Source organism: Haliotis asinina, chromosome 1 (assembly GCF_037392515.1).
Source record: "Haliotis asinina isolate JCU_RB_2024 chromosome 1, JCU_Hal_asi_v2, whole genome shotgun sequence".
NCBI lineage: Eukaryota > Metazoa > Mollusca > Gastropoda > Lepetellida > Haliotidae > Haliotis > Haliotis asinina.
This window is the reverse complement of record NC_090280.1, coordinates 64,235,579-64,258,317: the sequence shown is the minus strand read 5'-3', so window position 1 is coordinate 64,258,317 and position 22,739 is coordinate 64,235,579. Positions and strand designations below refer to the sequence as shown.

Here is a 22,739-nt window from a genome sequence, read left to right as displayed (position 1 = left end):
GAATTATTACGACAGAATAGAGCTATTGACCTACAGTTCGTGCGCACTGAGCGCGCTGTAGGTAACTATTTGAGAGGTTGGTGCATGCACGTTGATAGAAACATAGACATTACAGATATCAAGCCTCTGATAGCTGATAAGGTCAACCAGGAACTAAATAACCTAGGAAGTATCAAGTTTCAGATCACAGTGAAAATGTCGCTCGATAAGCAGGTTGGGAGTACCACTGAGTATGTTCAGCCTTACTTCCGAGGTCAACAAGAGGTCGTCACACATGCAGAGACCATTGACGCATCAATCGATACAAGTTTTCAGCAGATACGAGAATACCTAGAACGCTACACACACTTGGGGTCCGGGTGGGCTGTAGATAAAATCGATAATGTCTATCTAGACATAGCTAACTACGTGCCGTTCAGAGGCGGGTCATACCTAGCCTTGCCTCCCTACTATAGGAACAAACATGCCATAGTAAACGTTAAGAATAGAGGAAACGATTGCCTTAGGTTAGCTATCAGGTCAGCCTTATTTCCAGCTGGCAAGAATTCAGATAGGCTTTCTAGCTATCCCCAAGATGATGGGCTTAATTGGGATGGTATAGATGAACCCACCCCAATATCCCAGATCACTAAAGTAGAAAAACAGAACAATCTGGCTATAAATGTCTTTGGGCACGAAGGCAACACAACAATAGTACACAGGGTCAGCCCGGTGAAGGATCGTCAAGTTATCAATATATTCATGATCCAGCGAGGTGAAAAGTATCACTACACATGGATAAAACATCTCAGCCGGTTGTTGCACGACCAATCGGCACACAGAGAAAAGACCCACTTCTGTGAACGATGCCTACACGGTTTCAGTCGAGCTGATTTATTAGAATCCCACCGGGATGATTGTCAAGGTGTGGGGCAGACGGCCATACGAGTCGACATGCCTAAGGAAGGTGAAAATATCCTAAAATTCAGTAACCACAAGAACCAAATGTCTGTACCTTATATTATATACGCCGACTTCGAAGCCTTAGTTGTGGGTGGGGATTCCCCCACACCCCCTAGTGGGGGTAGCTTCACCCACAAGACACAAGAGCATAAAGCCTGTTCGTTTGGATACATTGTCGTCCGTTGTGACGGGGAAACGAAAGCTCCGGTAGTGTATAGGGGGCCTGACGCGGCTGAAAGGTTTCTAAAGTGTTTGCAGGAGGAAGAAAAAATTATTAGGAATACATTGTATAGAATCGCTCCCATGCGTATGACCCGAGCCGACAGGCTAGCTCACGCTAGTAGCACTAACTGTCACGTGTGTGAATCACCACTTAACGGTGATTCGGTGAGAGATCACTGTCACATAACTGGTAAGTATAGAGGCGCCGCTCACAACGCGTGCAACCTCAAGCTTAAAATCAACCCTAAGACAATAAACATCCCCGTTGTCTTTCACAACTTGAGAGGGTACGACTCACACTTGATCATGCAGGCCATCGCGAAAATCGATGGTAATATAACGTGCATCCCCAACAACATGGAGAGATACATCTCCTTCAGCTTAAACGGACTTAGGTTCATTGACTCGTTTCAGTTCCTCCTGTCGTCACTCGACAGTCTGGTCAAGGCCAACAATACCTTCCCTATCACCGATCGATACACAGACGCCGAGACTAGACCCCTGCTTATGAGGAAGGGTGTGTACCCCTATGAGTACATGGATAGTTGGGTCAAGTTCACCGAGACCAGACTACCCCCTATTGACTGCTTTTATAGCAAGCTGAATGAGGCGTCCGTCTCACGAGATGATTACTCGCACGCGACTAACGTATGGAATAAACTGGGTTGTAAGAACCTGGGTGATTATCACGACCTGTACTTGAGGACAGATGTACTGCTGTTAGCCGACGTGTTTGAGAGGTTCAGGCGGACCTGTTTCAAGCAGTATAAACTCGACCCCGCATGGTATTACACCAGCCCAGGTCTGTCGTGGGACGCCTTGCTTAAAAAGACCGGAGTTAATTTGGAATTGCTCACAGATTACGACATGCACCTATTCATTGAGAAAGGCTTGCGAGGTGGGATTTCCATGGCATCCAAACGATACGCGAAAGCAAATAATCAATACGTGAAAGGTTACGATCCTAACAAACCAACCAATCACATTCTCTACCTCGACGCAAACAACCTGTACGGCTGGGCCATGAGTCAGTATCTACCTACAGGGGGATTCGAATGGGTACCCCACGTTGATGTTATGGGGGTTGCACCAGATTCGAACAAAGGTTATATCCTCGAGGTTGACCTAGAGTATCCCAAGGAATTACACACATCGCACAACAGCTACCCCCTGGCCCCCGAACGTATGAGGGTTAACCCAGACTGGATGTCTGAGTACCAACATAACTTGTCAGGTGGGCGTGTGACAGACGTTGAAAAACTCGTGCCTAACTTAATGAATAAGACCAAGTACATCGTTCACTATCGCAACCTACAGCTGTACCTGTCGTTGGGTATGAGGCTGACCAAAATACACAGGGTGCTCATGTTCGACCAGAGCCCATGGATGGAGCCCTACATCAGAATGAACACAGATCTACGAAAAAAAGCCACCAGTGATTTTGAGAAAAATCTCTACAAGCTCATGAACAACTCGGTGTTTGGTAAGACTATGGAGAACCTGAGGAAACGCGTGACCGTGAAGCTGGTTCGGTCGAGTGAGGAAGACAAGCTCAGGAGATTGATAGCCAGTCCGGCATTCAACCGTAGTAAGATATTCACAGACAACCTGGTTGCCCTACACATGAAGAAAAGCCACATAAAATTCAACCGGCCTGTTTACGTGGGGATGAGCATCCTCGATTTATCCAAACACCTGATGTACGACTTTTACTACAACGAGCTCAAGAAACAGTACGGTGACAGGTGTGAAGTGCTGTACACTGACACGGATTCCCTGCTGATGGAGATTCGAACCGAGGACGTGTACGAGGACATGAAAAAACACCTCGATTTATACGACACCAGCGACTACCCTAAGACCCATGCCCTACACAGTACGGTAAATAAAAAGGTCCTAGGTAAGATGAAGGACGAGTGTGCTGGCACGCCCATAGCCGAGTACATAGGTTTGAGACCTAAGATGTACTCCATACTGAAAGCCGACAATAGTGAGATCCGGAAGGCTAAGGGGGTTAAGAAGTATGTGGTGAAACAACACATCAAACACGCCAGATTCAAGGAAGCCCTGTTCAAGACCCGTACCTTTAGACATAAAATGAACACACTTAGAAGTGATGGACATAAGATATACGGACTGACTATAAACAAGACGTCCCTGTCGCCTATGGACACGAAACGTTGGATAGCTATTGATGGAATAAACACATACGCGTATGGACATGAAAAAATTTGAGGCTATTTACTACAGCCCGCGTGGGTACTGGAAAGGAGCTAACGCAGTAGATAAGCTAGCTAAACTAGCGCGAGTACCCCCGGAGGAAGCCAAAGCGTGGCTTGAAAAACAAGCCCTGTGGCAGATCTATTTACCGGCACCACGCTACGTGCCTAGAAGGAGGTTCGGTATTAACATACCTAATAGCATTCACCAGGCAGACCTATTGTTCCTACCCCACGATAAGAGGTACAAGTATGCCTTAACCGTAGTGGATGTAGCCAGTCGTTACAAGGAAGCCGAACCCTTGACCACGAAAGATTCGGCCCAGGTAGCCAGAGGATTCGAACGCATATACAAACGCAGCCCGCTAACGTGGCCAACAGAGCTGCAAGTTGACCCCGGACGGGAGTTCATGGGTGCCGTGTCACAACTGCTAGCCAAACACGATACAAAGGTCAGGCGTGGCACGGCCGGAGCCCATCGCAGCCAAGCCATAGTTGAGAGATTTAATAGGACTTTGGCTGAGCGCTTGTTCGGCTATCAGTATGCTAGGGAGATGACCACCCCTGGAAAACGATCGACTGAATGGGTCACGAGGTTACCCAAGGTGGTGTCGGCAATCAACCATGAAGTCACCCGTCTCACCGGTAAGAAACCGGCAGACGCTATCAAACTAAAATCAATAGTTGCAGAGTCGGCCGCTCCATTGCGTGGGAAGGAGAAACAGATACCAGATAGGGCCCTAGTGAGGTATCTATACCAGCCGGGGGAACACGAGGGCGATAGCCGTAAGCGAGCCACCGATCCTATATGGTCAGTCAAAACTTACAACATAGATAAAGTGGATATAAAAGCCGACGAACCTAACTTGTACTACTTGAGGGATGGGCCGGGTAGGGGATTTGTAAGAGAAGAATTATTGATCGTACCGTACGGCACAGTGTTACCTCCTACCAAGGCACAGTAATTACCGCCAACTTTTTTATAGTAGGGGTAATAGTAGCAAGAGCTAATGGCCCAACCAAAGCCTTATTTAGTAAATAAGGCTTTGTAGAGACATTTTGTGAAAGTGAGCCAGAACCCCCATTCCCTATACTACTTTGATAAACCAGTTGTTATCGGGTAACAACACCCACTTGTCATCTTCGGTGAAGACGAGCATATATGGTTTGTTTTGGACGACGGTAGTGCTCTCAACATCGTCTAAGTCGAACAGTTTACCCCCGAACGATGGGTATATTACCCAATTATTATCACCGGTGTTGACAAGGGCGTACTTAGTGTTGACTGTTGCTCTTGTGGTATCTACTATATCACTTAGGGTTCCACCGGAGGGGATTTCAACGCGTTTGTAAATGTTGTTTTTCAGTTGCAAGGCGTATGATTTACCATCTACTCCGGGAGCGTCAAAACCGCGTGTGTCTCCGAGGTCGGAGATCCCGATATTGACGCATTTTTTCACTCCGGGCCCTTGTGCGCTGGTCATTTTACATGAAGCGTTAAGCTGAGGTATCCTATATTTACAGGATTATGATTTATATCTAACACCGATATTGTCAGCTCAGGTATGTTACCCTGGGTTAATCTCTTATACTGCCGTGGTGAAAACGACTCGGTTCTACCGTCGTTGAATTTCTCAGTTTTCACCGGCACTGCTCTCAGTATAGTGGAAGGGTGACCTCCTTGAATGTTATACGTTGTGCTCACCTGATCGAGATGAATGTACAGCTCTCGGTACGGTACTAGGTCGGGTAACTTCGTGCCTGTGACGGTTGTTGTTGGTTTTATCTCGTCAGGAGACATACCGAGTATCCTCGCTAATGGTCGGCCGAGCCTCAAGGAGATTCTTCCGTTGTTGATTAACACCACTGTGCCGTTTGAGTCGTTCATCTTGAGTTCGGCTCCCAGGGGTTTGAAGACCTCGTCGTTTAGAGAGCAAACGCTGTAGTAGCCGTCAGTTATCTGACTGCGGGTTCCACTGACGAACAGCTTATTGTTGCTGATGTTGATGTTAGTCCATTGCGGTAGGTAGGTGATATCGCAGAGTGCGACTTCGAGTTGACCTGACGTGCGTCAGCTGAACGGCCTCACCGCTCGTTATTCCTGGAAGTGTTATGTACATGTTAGAGTATATATGCTCATTATATAATAGTTTTAAAATGTATTCCCCTGGTGTGTTTTACCCTAAACTGGATGTAGATTTCTCCCCCATGAAGATCGTGGTTGCTCCTGAGTTGTATTTCAATGCCCAGCTTTTAGATGTGTTCGATAAGTATAAGCTTTCGGTGACTAACATTGAGGCAGTCCACGCTTGGTTCAACAACCCTATGCAGTTCTGGCAGAATCAATTCAACTTTGCCGTGTGGTGCGCTACAACGGGGTGTGGTGTGACATTGGCCGACACTCGGCGTGGACCGCTGAGTCAGTCTGTGTTCAAGTTCCACGTGTACTACCAGGTCAGACGTATCCTTAAAGAGATCAGCGCCCCCCTCCCACAGGACAAAGCGTGGGGCGCAACAAACAACCCGTACGATAGACGGGCCTACGAACGTATTTGCAATGAATTCGAAATAAACCCGAAGACGGATTGGCGTTTGCAGGGGCCGAACCACGGGTTGGGTATTCCTTATGATGGCGCGCGATCAGTGAAAGAAGTCAGTGATGATTTACTGAAACGAGATATACTACGCCAGGACTTTGCTTTGTCGAGTAATGAATGGAGGGATGATCGTATGAACTTTAAAGGTGGTGTTGCTTTCACAGTCCAGAAAGTGGAGCAGTCAACCGCAGACGGGTGGAAAATGTTCATGCTTTACACGTCGAAAGGATTCACTCGTGCCGGGGTAGTCAGGTTGAACGACTCGATTCGAACGTACGTGTGGGCGCTGTTGGGTGCGCAGTCGATGACGCGTTCCAACATCCTCGGTAAGGGAACTGCTTACGACGCTCAGACACAATTCGTTTCCAACGTTGAGGATGCTATCAATTCTCCAGTTGATCTCCCGAGGGCCATCGACCGTTACCAAAACGTGTTAGAATACGCCAGATCGAAAGTCAATTACGTGTTCGGCGTGGGGTTGTACATGGCTCCGAGTGATATGCAACTGAGAATAAAAAAAGTGGTGGGTTATAACAACAAAATAGTCATAGCCACGGCGGACCAAAAGTTGGGTATCAACCCCGATATTAACACCCCCTATATCCCACACATCCCACCACGTGAAAAGGGTATAGTGGCGCCACCCCCGGAGTCTAAAGTTCATGTGCCCCCCACACACCCCCATATTCAGGCCTCCTATCAGCAGCATATTGATAATAAAACGGCCCTGGTGGTTGGTGGGGTAACTTTAGGACTTATTTGGTTAAAGATTTCTTAGCCGCTACGTACACCAGACCCGCCACGGCGACGATGGCTGCCCACAGGTTTTGACTGAGCCACATGGCAGTTTTAGACAGAGCGCTCAACAACCACGAGACGATGCTACCCAGGATGCCGGGAAGGGCTTCGGCGGCTTTACCAGCCAATTTAGCTAGGCCTTCCCCGAGTTTTTTTATCCAGTCTTTAACACCACCACCGCCACTTGGGGTTCCGCCGCCGCCAGGTGTGGGGGTTCCCCCTGTCAGTGACACCACCAGGGTTGATATGATGAAACCCAATGCAGTCAGAATACTGGCGATGGTGATCCCTTGCTCCCGGAACAATATCCGAATCCTGTTGGCTAAAGTTGTATCCTCATTCAGTATTCTATCGATTGTTTCCCGAATACGACTGATCTGGGATCGAAGCTGTTCACGATTCGAGGAAGCGGATTCCAATCGTGTACGTCTCTCGTCTTCTAAATCACGTATTCGTTCATTGATACGGCGCTTCATATCATCGTTTTCAGTTTCGTTGAGTTTGGTTTTTTCCCTAGCGATGTGCTCGTCGATTTCGTTCAGTTTCCCCATGTTGTTCACGAGTTCTCCACGCACGCGTTTCACGGCTTCGTCTAAGCCGCGCAGTTCCCTTACCGGAAAGTCAAACCCCGGTAACGGTTTGTCCCAGTAGGTGCTCAACAGTTTTTCTATGCTGTCCGAGGCTTCTGTAGCACGCTGTGGTGTCATTTCATCTCTAGTGGTGAGGTGGGATCTGGTAGCTTGCAGATCTTCTTTAACGGCCTTAGGTATTGCACCACCGTAATCATTCATGTTTAGATTTTTACGGATAAATTCGACACCATGGCGGCTGGCTAGAGTTGACAAGGCCAGTGGTTTTTTATTGCTCTTGTTAAAGAGGTCAACCCCTGGGTCAGACTTAAGGCGTAGAACACCCTTTGTGTCAATAAAAAAATTCTTATGGTATCGACCCTGTGGTTCAACGTAGTTTTTATCTCTTCTTAAACTTTCGTAATAATCATTTACCGTTGTTTCCAAGAGTTCTTGGTTCAATGGTGAACTAGTAAATGAGGTCTCCTGCTCATCATCGAATGCCTGGGCACTAGCGCCCGGCATCTCCGTCATATCTATGTCTTCATCCATTAGTATTAAAAATATATTTCTTTTATATAACAATGTACGGCAGAAAATTAGATCCTTTCAGAAGATTGAGAGAGCCATTAGGAGCCAGAGCCGTGCGCCAGTCGGTGACCATCACCAACAATCCCAGCAAGATAGACCAGAATCAAACTCTGCTGGTTAGATTTCCAAACCTTGGTGAGAATGACCTCATTGTACCAGGCACTGTTCGACTGGCGTTCAATATCACGTTGACCTCCGACAACGACAAACGCGAGCTAGTGCGGAACGTGGGTCGAGCCATCATCAAGAAAACGACCGTCAAGATCAGCGGTAACGAGGTGCTGAGCATCGACGACAGCGACGTGTTTCACTGCTACAAGGATCTCTGGAAAAGCGAGAGAGAACGAGTCAATGATGTGTACCAGGGCATCAGCAAATCAACCCGGGCGCGCATAGGGTATGTCTTCACGCAAGACCAGCAAGACAAGCTATCGGACGGTGAAAAGGCCATCGCTCTAGCATACGGGAATCGATTCTGCGTGCCGCTCGACTTCGAGTTGCTCACGGGACACGCGCCGTTTTGCCAGGCCGCGCTGGGTGATAGGCTCGAATACGAGCTCACGTTTAACGACTATAGCAAAGTAGTGCGTACGCCGAACGGTGATGAGGCCAGTTATGCCATAGACAACATCTCTCTGGAGTTCGACATGGTCACTAGCCCTGAGCTGGCCAGGCAGGTTCGAAGCCAGTACTCTGGGAAGATGGCTATCCTGTACGATCGCGTACTGAGGCATAGATCAGTCGTGCGAGATAAGAGCGACACTGTGTGGAATATCAACCTGAACGTGCCGGCGCGATCGATGAAAGGTATCCTGGTCGTCCCCGTGGAGGATTACGATCCATTCCGGAGGGACAGCGAGAAGTTTTTCAACCCCGAGATTGAAAAGGTGGAAGTTACCATCGAGGGCGTGCCCAACCAGCTGTTCAGTCATGGTATGAGGCCACACCAGCAGTGGGATGAGATAAAAAAGCTACCAGTGGGGGACTACATAACAAAGGACCTGGACCTCGGCTCCGTGCAGATCGGTGAATACCTGACCACCAAGTACGCCCTATGGTTGGACATGCGATCCACGGATGATGATAAACTGCACGGTAGCGGGCGCCGTATAGATAACGGCAGCGAAGGGATAACCATCCAGATTACTAAGAAGGCTCAAACCGCTGGTAAGTTGAAATTATATCTGTACGTTATTATGGACGCGCAACTTAATATAGACAATGGGAGATTCGTGCAAGCCATCTACTGATGGGGGGTACCCACAACTACCCACTGACCCACACTGCGCCATAGTGTGCGGGCAGACTGGCTGTGGGAAGACCGTTTTCGTGTTGGATATGTTGGAGAGTTACTACAAGGATGTGTTCGATAACATCGTTATCATGTGCCCTACTCTGAGTATGAATAAAATGTACGCGCGACCTTGGGTGATGACGGACCCGGACGTACACAAAATCGACCCTGGAACACGTCTGCAGGACTGGTTGAAAGCTCTTCACGAGAAATTTAAAGGGGAACCGACGCTGTTTATACTGGACGACTGCAGCGCTAATCGCGAGATAACAAAAAAGAGAGACATGCTATCGTACCTGGCCTTCTCCGGCCGGCATGCAAATCACAGCGTCTGGGTGCTAACGCAGAAGTTCAACTCGGTGTTGAAAGACCTCAGGGAGCAGACGCGATGGGTGGCCTTATTTCACTGCAAGGACAGGGATTCATTCGAGGAGTGTTTGAGAGAGAACGATGTGATGAGCAAATTAGAACGGGAACGGGTGAAGAAACAGCTCGCTGAAACTAAACACGCTAAGCTCGTTCTAAAGACCGACCAACCAGTAGCATATATAGTATGCTAAAGCTAAGCAAAGCTAAGCAAAGCTAAGCAAAGCTAAGCATAGCTATGATATTTGAAGTATTTGTCGTGTGCAACTTAACCTTCATTTCTCTGTGTTTTGTCTGCATCGGGTATTATATAGTTAAAACTAAATCTTACTTGTTATATTATAAGATGGAGTGTGAGGAATTGCTCGAACAGTTGGGGGTCTCCCCAACGCCGCCCGCAGGCCCCACTGTGGGGGATTCCCCCAAGCGAGAGAAACTGGTGGCGTTGGCTGTTGGCGGCAAAGCCAAACATTACTTTGGAGACTACACCCCGGATAAAATTCACAAAATGCCAGCCGAAGAAATCGATAAGCTGTACGCTAGATACGAGTCCCAGCTCGGAGCAGAAATGACAAAGACAATAGGATCGGCTATGACCCAGATATACACCGGTATTGTATCACACTTCCTTCCCATTCCACCAGAGCGCCGACTTTACCTGTGGGAGGACCTCGAGAAAGACCCTTTTATCGAACACGCCGTGAGCTCTATCAGCTGCGGGCTGTACCACAAATATGGTATGTTGTTGGCTCCAGTGACGGCGGCGATTATCACAGCAAAACATTGTCAATTTGAGAGAAAGAATAATAATAATAGTATAGATGGATGCTGCACAGGAACCAGTGGAGGTACCCCCAACAGTGAGTTCACAGGAACCAGTGACACCAGTGGGGGTACCCCCAACAGTAACCAGGCAGAAGAATCCTAAGAGAGTAGCTGCCGGTAAAAAACGGTGGTGTAACCAACATAAAGTGGCCAACCCAACCCGACTGTTGTTGGCTGTAGGTGTAACTGCTGCCGTGGTTATAACATGGTTATATACACGTGAGCGAACTGAGGGAAACCCTGGGGGTGTGGGGGTACCCCCCACGCCGCCGGCAGGCCCCACTGTCGACCCGCATATCATGTTATAATTTTAATATTTTATATCATATACATAATGTCTGAGGGGAAAACGTTCGTCAACGACGCATACCACGCCACAGTGGTAGCCAGTCTAGCCGTAGGGTACGCTCGGTTGACTAAAATGGTGATTAAACAACCAACTATCAAGCTAGATTTCAACCTGCAGGATATGGGTATGCTCATAATGAACCTTGGTATGGCGATGGCCACAAAAGACATCCTAGTAAAACAAGGAATAATACCTGATAATATAATGAAATAAATATAGGGATGGCCACGATAGCTATGATGGTCGGTGGGGCGTTAGTGAATGCCCTGGCATTTTCCGGGAGTAATTTCCTCTTCTCTAAACTACGAGATGATCACGCGGCTGAAATACAGGAAGAAAGGAAGCGACACGATCTCGCTACTGAGAAATTACAAAGAGCACAGGACGAGTACGTTAAAAAACGCCTCCAGAGGATCGATTTTATTAACGAACAACTCCAGCGTGAAAACCATGCCGTTCAAACATTCAATGATGTCAATGAAGCAATGAAAGAATACTACCTACTAACTGGTAAACAATTGGAACCGCTCAATAAACCCACACTCGCTCAGTACTACACACCATCCAAGGGACAAATGAATCGTGAACTGGGCTTCATAGTGTTGGGTATAGCAGCTACTGCGTTGGTTGCGAAGCAATTAAATTAAAATACCTATATAAGTAAACATGAGACCCGCTCCATACCGATGCGAATATATACTTATGGGGAAGACCGAGGCCTGTGGTAGGAAATGCAGGAATCAGGGGTTCTGTTGTTTCCATATGGGAAGTCCTAACTACACGTGTTCTGTGTGTGGTATCGGGGTTAAAGGACACTACTGTCTATGTAAAGCTCACGGAGCGAACGTAGTCAGACATCAACTCATCTACGAGAATAAAAAAGGCTACATAAAAGAACGTAGGCGACTGCTCAAGATAGCCACTTAAGGGTTACCTCCCCTTACTGTGAACCAATTAGACATTGGTTCTCTTAGGTGTAAACACGATGTCTACTGTAAGCGAGCTCAAGCGGGTCGCAAAACAGAGAGGTGTGATCGGGTATTCTAGAATGCGGAAGTCAGCATTGTTGAGATTACTAGGTTTAGAAGCCCCTCCTACAGTAAAACAATTAAAAGCTCAAGCAAAACAGCTTGGATACACGGGTTATTCAAACCTGGGGAGAGCCGGGTTAACCGCATTGTTATCACATGCCCCCGTAGCAAAACCTCCCACTGTAAAACAACTGAAAGTCGAGGCACACGATTTGGGTTTAGGCGGGTATTCCCGTATGAGAAAACCACAGCTTGTAGAATTATTACGACAGAATAGAGCTATTGACCTACAGTTCGTGCGCACTGAGCGCGCTGTAGGCAACTATTTGAGAGGTTGGCGCATGCACGTTGATAGAAACATAGACATTACAGATATCAAGCCTCTGATAGCTGATAAGGTCAACCAGGAACTAAATAATCTAGGAAGTATCAAGTTTCAGATCACAGTGAAAATGTCGCTCGATAAGCAGGTTGGGAGTACCACTGAGTATGTTCAGCCTTACTTCCGAGGTCAACAAGAGGTCGCCACACATACAGAGACCATTGATACATCAATCGATACCAGTTTTCAGCAGATACGAGAATACCTAGAACGCTACACACACTTGGGGTCCGGGTGGGTTGTAGATAAAATCGATAATGTCTATCTAGACATAGCTAACTACGTGCCGTTCAGAGGCGGGTCATACCTAGCCTTGCCTCCCTACTATAGGAACAAACATGCTATAGTAAACGTTAAGAATAGAGGAAACGATTGCCTGAGGTTAGCTATCAGGTCAGCCTTATTTCCAGCTGACACTAATCCGAACAGGCCTTCTAATTATCCTCAGGATGATGGGCTCAACTGGGATGGTATAGATGAACCCACACCCATATCCCAGATCACTAAAGTAGAAAAACAGAATAATCTGGCTATAAATGTCTTTGGGCACGAAGGTAACACAACAATAGTACACAGGGTCAGCGAAGTGAAGGTCAGCCGGGGGGTACCCCCCGCTCGCGTTATCAATATATTCATGATCCAGCGAGGTGACAAGTATCACTACACATGGATAAAACACTTTAGCAGGCTGTTGTATGACCAATCGGCACACAGAGAAAAGACCCACTTCTGTGAACGATGCCTACATGGCTTCACACGAGATGATTTATTAGAATCCCACCGGGATGATTGCCAAGGTGTGGGGCAGACGGCCATACGAGTCGACATGCCTAAGGAAGGTGATAATATCCTAAAATTCGGTAACCACAAGAACCAAATGTCTGTGCCTTATATCATATACGCCGACTTCGAAGCCTTAGTGGCTGCCGCCGGCGAGGCTCCCAGTGGTGCCTTTACCCACAAAACACAAGAGCATAAAGCCTGTTCGTTTGGATACATTGTCGTCCGTTGTGACGGGGAAACGAAAGCTCCGGTAGTGTATAGGGGGCCTGACGCGGCTGAAAGGTTTCTAAAGTGTTTGCAGGAGGAAGAAAAAATTATTAGGAATGCATTGTATAAAATCACTCCCATGCGTCTGACCCGAGTCGACAGGCTAGCCCACGCTAGTAGCACTAACTGTCACGTGTGTGACTCACCACTTAACGGTGATTCGGTGAGAGATCACTGTCACATAACTGGTAAGTATAGAGGCGCCGCTCACAACGCGTGCAACCTCAAGCTTAAAATCAACCCTAAGACAATAAACATCCCCGTTGTCTTTCACAACTTGAGAGGGTACGACTCACACTTGATCATGCAGGCCATCGCGAAAATCGATGGTAATATAACGTGCATCCCCAACAACATGGAGAGATACATCTCCTTCAGCTTAAACGGACTTAGGTTCATTGACTCGTTTCAGTTCCTCCTGTCGTCACTCGACAGTCTGGTCAAGGCCAACAATACCTTCCCTATCACCGATCGATACACAGACGCCGAGACTAGACCCCTGCTTATGAGAAAGGGTGTGTACCCCTATGAGTACATGGATAGTTGGACCAAGTTCACCGAGACCAGACTACCCCCTATTGACTGCTTTTATAGCAAGCTGAATGAGGCGTCCGTCTCACGAGATGATTACTCGCACGCGACTAACGTATGGAATAAACTGGGTTGTAAGAACCTGGGTGATTATCACGACCTGTACTTGAGGACATATGTACTGCTGTTAGCCGACGTGTTTGAAACGTTTAGGCGGACATGTTTCATGCAGTATAAACTCGACCCCGCATGGTATTACACCAGCCCAGGTCTGTCGTGGGACGCCTTGCTTAAAAAGACCGGAGTTAATTTGGAATTGCTCACAGATTACGACATGCACCTATTCATTGAGAAAGGTTTGCGAGGTGGGATTTCCATGGCATCCAAACGATACGCTAAAGCAAATAATCAATACGTGAAAGGTTACGATCCTAACAAACCAACCAATCACATTCTGTACCTAGACGCAAACAACCTGTACGGCTGGGCCATGAGCCAGTATCTACCTACAGGGGGATTCGAATGGGTACCACACGTTGATGTTATGGGGGTTGCACCAGATTCGAACAAAGGGTATATCCTCGAGGTTGACTTAGAGTATCCCAAGGAATTACACACATCACACAACAGCTACCCCCTGGCCCCCGAACGTATGAGGGTTAACCCAGACTGGATGTCTGAGTACCAACATAATTTGTCAGGTGGGCGTGTGACAGACGTTGAAAAACTCGTGCCTAACTTAATGAATAAGACCAAGTACATCGTTCACTATCGCAACCTACAGCTGTACCTGTCGTTGGGTATGAGGCTGACCAAAATACACAGGGTGCTCATGTTCGACCAGAGCCCATGGATGGAGCCCTACATCAGAATGAACACAGACCTACGAAAAAAAGCCACCAGTGATTTTGAGAAAAATCTCTACAAGCTCATGAACAACTCGGTGTTTGGTAAGACTATGGAGAACCTGAGGAAACGCGTGACCGTGAAGCTGGTTCGATCGAGTGAGGAAGACAAGCTCAGGAGATTGATAGCCAGTCCGGCATTCAACCGTAGTAAGATATTCACAGACAACCTGGTTGCCCTACACATGAAGAAAAGCCACATAAAATTCAACCGGCCTGTTTACGTGGGGATGAGCATCCTCGATTTATCCAAACACCTGATGTACGACTTTTACTACAACGAGCTCAAGAAACAGTACGGCGACAGGTGTGAAGTGCTGTACACTGACACGGATTCCCTGCTGATGGAGATTCGAACCGAGGACGTGTACGAGGACATGAAAAAACACCTCGATTTATACGACACCAGCGACTACCCTAAGACCCATGCCCTACACAGTACGGTAAATAAAAAGGTCCTAGGTAAGATGAAGGACGAGTGTGCTGGCACGCCCATAGCCGAGTACATAGGTTTGAGACCTAAGATGTACTCCATACTGAAAGCCGACAATAGTGAGATCCGGAAGGCTAAGGGGGTTAAGAAGTATGTGGTGAAACAACACATCAAACACGCCAGATTCAAGGAAGCCCTGTTCAAGACCCGTACCTTTAGACATAAAATGAACACACTTAGAAGTGATGGACATAAGATATACGGACTGACTATAAACAAGACGTCCCTGTCGCCTATGGACACGAAACGTTGGATAGCTATTGATGGGATAAACACATACGCGTATGGACATGAAAAAATTTGAGGCTATTTACTACAGCCCGCGTGGGTACTGGAAAGGAGCTAGCGCAGTAGATAAGCTAGCTAAAATAGCGCGAGTACCCCCGGAGGAAGCCAAAGCGTGGCTTGAAAAACAAGCCCTGTGGCAGATCTATTTGCCGGCACCACGCTACGTGCCTAGAAGGAGGTTCGGTATTAACATACCTAATAGCGTTCACCAGGCAGACCTACTGTTCCTACCCCACGACAAGAGGTACAAGTATGCCTTAACCGTAGTGGACGTAGCCAGTCGTTACAAGGAAGCCGAACCCTTGACCACGAAAGATTCGGCCCAGGTAGCTAGAGGATTCGAACGCATATACAAACGCAGTCCGCTGACGTGGCCAACAGAGCTGCAAGTTGACCCCGGACGGGAGTTCATGGGTGCCGTGTCACAACTGCTAGCCAAACACGATACAAAGGTCAGGCGTGGCACGGCCGGAGCCCATCGCAGCCAAGCCATAGTTGAGAGATTTAATAGGACTTTGGCTGAGCGCTTGTTCGGCTATCAGTATGCTAGGGAGATGGCCACCCCTGGAAAACGATCGACTGAATGGGTCACGAGGTTACCCAAGGTGGTGTCGGCAATCAACCATGAAGTCACCCGTCTCACCGGTAAGAAACCGGCAGACGCTATCAAACTAAAATCAATAGTTGCAGAGTCGGCCGCTCCATTGCGTGGGAAGGAGAAAAAGATACCAGATAGGGCCTTAGTGAGGTATCTATACCAGCCGGGGGAACACGAGGGCGATAGCCGTAAGCGAGCCACCGATCCTATATGGTCAGTCAAAACTTACAACATAGATAAAGTGGATATGAAAGCCGACGAACCTAACTTGTACTACTTGAGGGATGGGCCGGGTAAGGGGTTTGTAAGAGAAGAATTATTGATCGTACCGTACGGCACAGTGTTACCTCCTACCAACACAAAGTAGGCATAGTAATTACCGCCAACTTTTTTGTAGTAGGGGTAATAGTAGCAAGAGCTAATGACCCAACCAAAGCCTTATTTAGTAAATAAGGCTTTGTAGAGACTTTTCTTGAAAGTGTTTTAAAACCCCCATTCCCTATACTACTGCCGTTTTACCATCTTTCTTCCATTTATAGATTGATACCGAAAATGCAAGATCAGATAATGGTTTATTGTGTGATAGTCATTTGCGTAAATATTGCATAGATTACAGCACTCACTGGAAACACTAAACTGACCACCAAGCAGATTGCAAAGTGAGCAATACTTTGCAGAGTTGCCAACCTCAATTTGATGATAGTTGCTGCAAATTTGTCAATATGATTGCACTAGAAGTTTTACAAAATTATAAGGAAATTTATTAACATTCACAAATATGTGCAAAAACATATATTTTCAATACTGAAATACATTTCCAGACGTCACCTACCTTCCACTCATCAAATCTAGTGACAGATTTGAACTGGAAGTAACAAACGTAATTTTGGTGAAATTTTGCATAAAAAATCTGAAACATTCAGCAGGTTAGGACCTTGAAACTACTATTTGCAACACTTTGGGACTGGCATCTCTGACTTTGGCACAAGACTTTTAGTGTGTACTGGGTGTATTGCCTTAAAAGCTTAAAGCTTAAAAGCCTTTTACTGTATTGTTCCAGGCGTTGATGTCTTCAGTTTTCTTTGGGAAATCACTGATAAAGAGAAAAAAAAACTGAATATACTACTTTTTTCAGGGGGTTGTAGACATTATTGTGTTTCCTTTCGGAAATAATATTGAAAGTAACAAGGGGTTAAAAAATCCTATCACCTAGCGCCTGGGACAAGTCAGTTTTCATTTCGGGCAATCAAATAATGGCATCTTACTTGTCTGTGGGCTACTTGATAATTTCCATTTATGGTTTCATACTGCAAATAAATTTGGATTTCATTTCATATCTGCTTTTGATGTAGCTAAAAAATTTTGCGTAAATAATAAAGTTATCGCTCTTTGAAATTTATTACTTTTCGATGTGTAGTCCAGTAAGCATTAACATCAAACATTGTGTCATAAAATCAGGGCAAGTGGAAAATTAGTCAGGACAAGTTACTTTCTTCAAGTTACTTGCCTTGTGGCAAGTGGCTTTAAAAAAAATTGAACCCCTCGTAGCAGAAAGTAAAGTGACTGAGAACATGTAACATGTACTAATCTTACGTCCTTGTAGCTTGTATGTTTAACTAATGCCCAGGAGTGGTTGTGGTGATGGGTCCAGGGTAGGTTATCAAAACTGGGTAATCAAAAAAGTCTAGTTGTTAAGGAACTTGCTCGCCTCACTGAAAACCCGCCTTTGATTTCCCACAATGGCACAATATCTGAATCCCATTTCTGTTGTAGGGGTGTTTGAGGATGGCAGATACTGGGATGTGTACGTGGAGTATGCTAAGATGGCTGAAGAAGGCCTCCTCTGTTGTGTGACGGTCATCAACCAGGCAAAGACCACCGAGAAGATCCTTGTCATGCCCCAGATGTGGTTTAGGTAATTCAATGTCCAGTGTAAGGCAACAGTGATTCACCCACACCTTGAATTGAGGTCATTTATTTTTTGCTTCTTCGTACAAACAAAAACATCACATTTCATTTAATTCTCAGAGTTCAGGTGAGTAATCTTTTTTTAGAGTGAAATACATTGTCAACTTGGTGTTGTCTACTAATGACAATTCTCACTGTCTAATTAGCGTGGCATCAACTAATCACATTTCCCCTTATTTCAGTGCGCAATAGCCAAGTGGAAACAAACTGTAAACACAGTTTATTTATTACCCATATGGGTGAGGAGATCCAGTGTAAAATCTTTTTGATATTTGCACAGTGTGCGATTTTGTGTTATATGTGGTACTGTTTTTTAAAAAAAATAACCTTTAAAAAAAAACCCCAATGACACAAAAACACCCCAATCATTTGCATTGTGTGTAGATAAACATGGTTGTCATTAGGCTTACCCCGATCCTGAAAAGGTCTCCACCAGACCCTCTGCCAATGGGGTACCAGCACATCTAATCTATGAAATTTAGAGGCACAAGAATGTTCAATCAGTAAACAGTTTCTCTTCAACTAATGAGAAACAACATCAGTTCATCAATAAATTGTTGTCAAACCCTTGTCACCTCGCCACTGCGACCACTCTTCCTCTGCCTTAGTGCCTTAGTGACTGACACCATGACATTGCAGTCTTTGTCGCATGCCATAAACCTTCATCCTATAGATTCACTATTCTCCGGTGCAATTCATGATGGCGTATACTGCTTAAACAGGACTTTTCCGTCAGTCGATCATCCCACTGACGAGAGTTATCCTTCTTGAAACTGCTGTACTCTACTGGGTCCAATTTTGTGACTGCAACACACCTTCCACAGAACAAAATGTTGTTTAATCTTTAAACCTGTTGAGTTTCTTGACAGAAAACTGTTGCCAAAGTGTTTCAACAATAAACATTCACCCATCACTTGACATACATCAGTCGTGAATGAATGATGTTCTGGAACACTGACTTGATCAAATAACATTTTAGCCATCATTAAGCTCCATGATATTGCACTTATAAGATCATGTTAGTGAATAATAATAAATTATTCCATAAAAGATATTTTTCTTGCATTTTGTTGCAAAGTGATTTTATGAGATACTATTTAGTAGTGTAGTTATGATATTGTTGCTGGAGACGTTAGGTTCAGTATGCACATGAGTATAAATCAAATCAAAACAAATGTTTGAGGTGACGTGTGCTGTTTACTGGGTGGTTTTTATTTGTGGTTTTCTTTTTAACTTACATTATTTGTAATAAATAGAATAACCAACCAGGCTGGGCACTGTGAACATTATTTCAACTCGGGCATATTTCCCATAATCACTCATACCTTGTTGGTTTTTCTCTAGGTCCTCTCTTATATCATTTGGACAAACAGCCTCCCCTGCTCCCATTCATGAATGTGCTCAACCTTTATGAAGCATGCATCATGCCCTCTGACTGATCACATGACACCTTGGTCATGTCATGGGGCGGACACTGTGTGACTGTGAATTAGAGTAAGAATTAAAACCAAAACCATTGTAAGATTTGAATTTTTACAGGAACACATGGGATGACTTGTCAATTGATGCGGTTGGAAGCAAACCCTTCTTCAGCCTCACAGCATCAGGATCGGTGGAAGCTGGCAGCCATCTTGGTATGACAAAGACCTGGCCGGTCTAAAGATGTTAACGGATAGCAGTTTGGGGATTTAAAGTGATGATACAAGGATTGTCAGCACACTATGAATGGAATATTGCTGTGTATGGTGCTACAAAATAGACAAGCAAAACACAATTAACCCTTTGATATCATAATAAAAGTGGAGATATGTTGTCCTGGATATTCAAGGACCTCTTTAATTTTACCTCATCATCATGGGGATTGTTACAGTTATCTTGTGAAACTTACATTCTGTTCATACAGGGAAGTTTCAAGTTGACTTTCATGCAGATACGCAGAACTCAGGGGAGGTGTTGTTTTGTAACAATGAAACACGGCCTGTCACAGAACAACATGGAACTGAAGGCACAGACACACAACAGCAGAGTACTGAACAGTTACAGACCCAGGAAGAGAGTACTGAACAGTCAGAGACAAAGCACCAGAGTACTGAACAGTTAAAGACTCTGCCAGACACACCACAACAGACGTCTGTACAATCAGAGACTCAGCATGATGTACAGCAGTGGAGTACTGGACACCTACATCCAGGCTTCTTTAAAGATGCCTTTCACAGATACATCATACATGGTAAGATGGCTTTCACAGATACATCACACATGGTAAGATGCCTTACACAGATACATCATGCAGGGTAAGATGGCTTTCACAGATACATCACACATAGTAAGATGGCTCTCACAGATATGTCATACATGGTAAGATGGCTTTTGCAGATACACCATACATGGTAAGATGTTTTTCACAGATACATCACACATAGTAAGATTGCTTTCACAGATACATCATAAATGGTAAGATGGTTTTCACAGATACATCATACATGGTAAGATGGCTTTCACAGATACATCATACATGGTAAGATGGCTTTCACAGATACATCATACATAGTCAGATGGCTTTCACAGATGGATCATACCTTTAACTACACTAAAATGGCAATGCACTGAGATATAGTGTGATTGTTTTTGAAACACTAAAATTAGAGGGGATCTGAGAAATGTCAAATGTATAGAAATCATACTAGTTTATCTTTCCACATTTGTCCTTATTGGAATGATGTTATCTGCCACATTCTGCTAAATCAGGTTGTTGTGGCAGTTACAGCATCATATCGTGACATCATTGATAGTACCATGTTGTCATCCATTGTATTGTGACATCATTGATAGTACCATGTTGTCATCTATTGTATTGCGACATCATTGATAGTACCATGTTGTCATCCATTGTATCGTGACATCATTGATAGTACCATGTTGTCATCCATTGTATCGTGACATCATCCATAGTACCATGTTGTCATCCATTGTATCGTGACATCATCCATAGTACCATGTTGTCATCCATTGTATCGTGACATCATCCATAGTACCATGATGGCATCCATTGTATCATGACATCAAGTATATTACAATGTCATCCATTCTATCATGACATCATCCATAAGACTAAGAAAACACATATGTGCATTTATCTTTTTAAAATTTATCTTATATCACATATTGCATTCTCTTTCTTATGATCAACAACTGAGTGGAAACGAACTGTAAGCAAAGTTTATGGCCTGTCTTGTACCGTTTGCATAAACTGACAATTCTGTTCTGACTCCTGGACATCCTCGGTCTCTGTTATGCATGTAGCGTGCCATCTGGCTGAACAGGTGACACCTGAGTCTGATCATTCTCTTTTTGCTGCACCATTGTGCAGATCTGGTGTAAATGAAGTTTAACAAAAAGTCACTATGAATTCCTATTTCCACCGTGGGTAAGAAGATTTTTTAAGGTAAAGAAACTGTTGTCACTGTATGACAAGCTTCTCTTTTGACTCATCTTACATCAGAGATGCACTTTTTTGAGTGGCTTACATGACGAAAGCTTGCTTAATATAAGAATGGGGGCGACAAACTTCTCTTTGAGTAAAATTTTTAGATGCTAAATTGTTTTGCACTGATGTAGACTCACCTGTATTTGTGAACCCATCGACGTCTGTCTGCCAAATATTGTCAGTCCAGTGGTATTACCACTATGTCTATTTGTCTTGAACCCCCTAGGTGCCAGAGGGACATATATGGATAGTGTTTTCCGCCATATTGGATAGTGTCTACAAAAGCACATTTCGCGAAGGCTGGAATTGTGATGTCAATTTTATCAAGCACATATGATGTTCAGCTGCAACAAATGCATCACTGAATTCCCTGTACAATTTAGAGTCAATTTCGCAATGGTCTTTGTCACCAATACCAACATGAAACGAAAGATATCGGGTGGGAAAACAAACGCTGTGCTCGAAAGGCTATGCTTGTTTGAAATGTCAACAAATTAGAAGTAACATTTTCTAGCATTTTCTGAACCGGCATACAGCAGACTATCCATTGCTTTGAATGGCTCAGTACCTTTAGAATATGCACGGAAAAATTATTGTAGCAAGATATGGGAAATTCAAAATAGATGCAATGCAGTGATTTGATAATTCAAAAGAAAAAGTTTCTGTGCAGCGTGACACCATGACAGATGCAAAATCACAGAGAATAACAGCAGTAATTATCATTTCCGGCTTCTCCTCTTACTTATAATAAAAACAGTAAAAACATTTAACAACACACAGATAGTCAGGCCCATTCTGATAACTTACATCTCATATTTATGTACAAATGATCCTTGAATCAAGGGAAGAGTCCTCGCAAAATCCTGTGTACCCATGTCAGCAAAGTCGCCATTTTGGAAGAAAGTGGTCAGTGGTCGTGATGTCGTGTCATTTTTGTACATATTATGTAATTTCTTTTAGGTGAAGGTATGTTGAACAGAGTAAACACAATCACCCTATCTTTCCGATTACACTTTCAGTATTATGATGTATATTTTGCTTGTCGTTCAGATATTTTTTCGTGAAACTAATTTCAGTATCTACATGTAGCCTTGTTAACATCATATCATACAAGTACTGCTACAGTTTCATATGAACAGGTTAATAATCAGCGATTTAATTCTACCTTGTAAGTAAAACTGATTGAAAATGATTTATACATTTGATCAAATGTAAAGACACACATATGTAAAGG

At 44.8% G+C, this 22,739-nt stretch overlaps 1 protein-coding gene across 1 annotated transcript in view; it reads left to right on the top strand.

The window, feature by feature from the left end:
* The window catches only part of LOC137295975 (uncharacterized), a 59,453-nt gene that overhangs the window by 19,258 nt on the left and 17,456 nt on the right, over positions 1–22,739 (top strand). Inside the window, exons 5-7 of the mRNA XM_067827591.1 lie at positions 17,824–17,965; positions 19,558–19,652; positions 19,922–20,248. Of these exons, the coding sequence (XP_067683692.1) occupies positions 17,824–17,965; positions 19,558–19,652; positions 19,922–20,248 (564 nt within the window). The remainder of the gene's footprint in view (positions 1–17,823; positions 17,966–19,557; positions 19,653–19,921; positions 20,249–22,739) is intronic.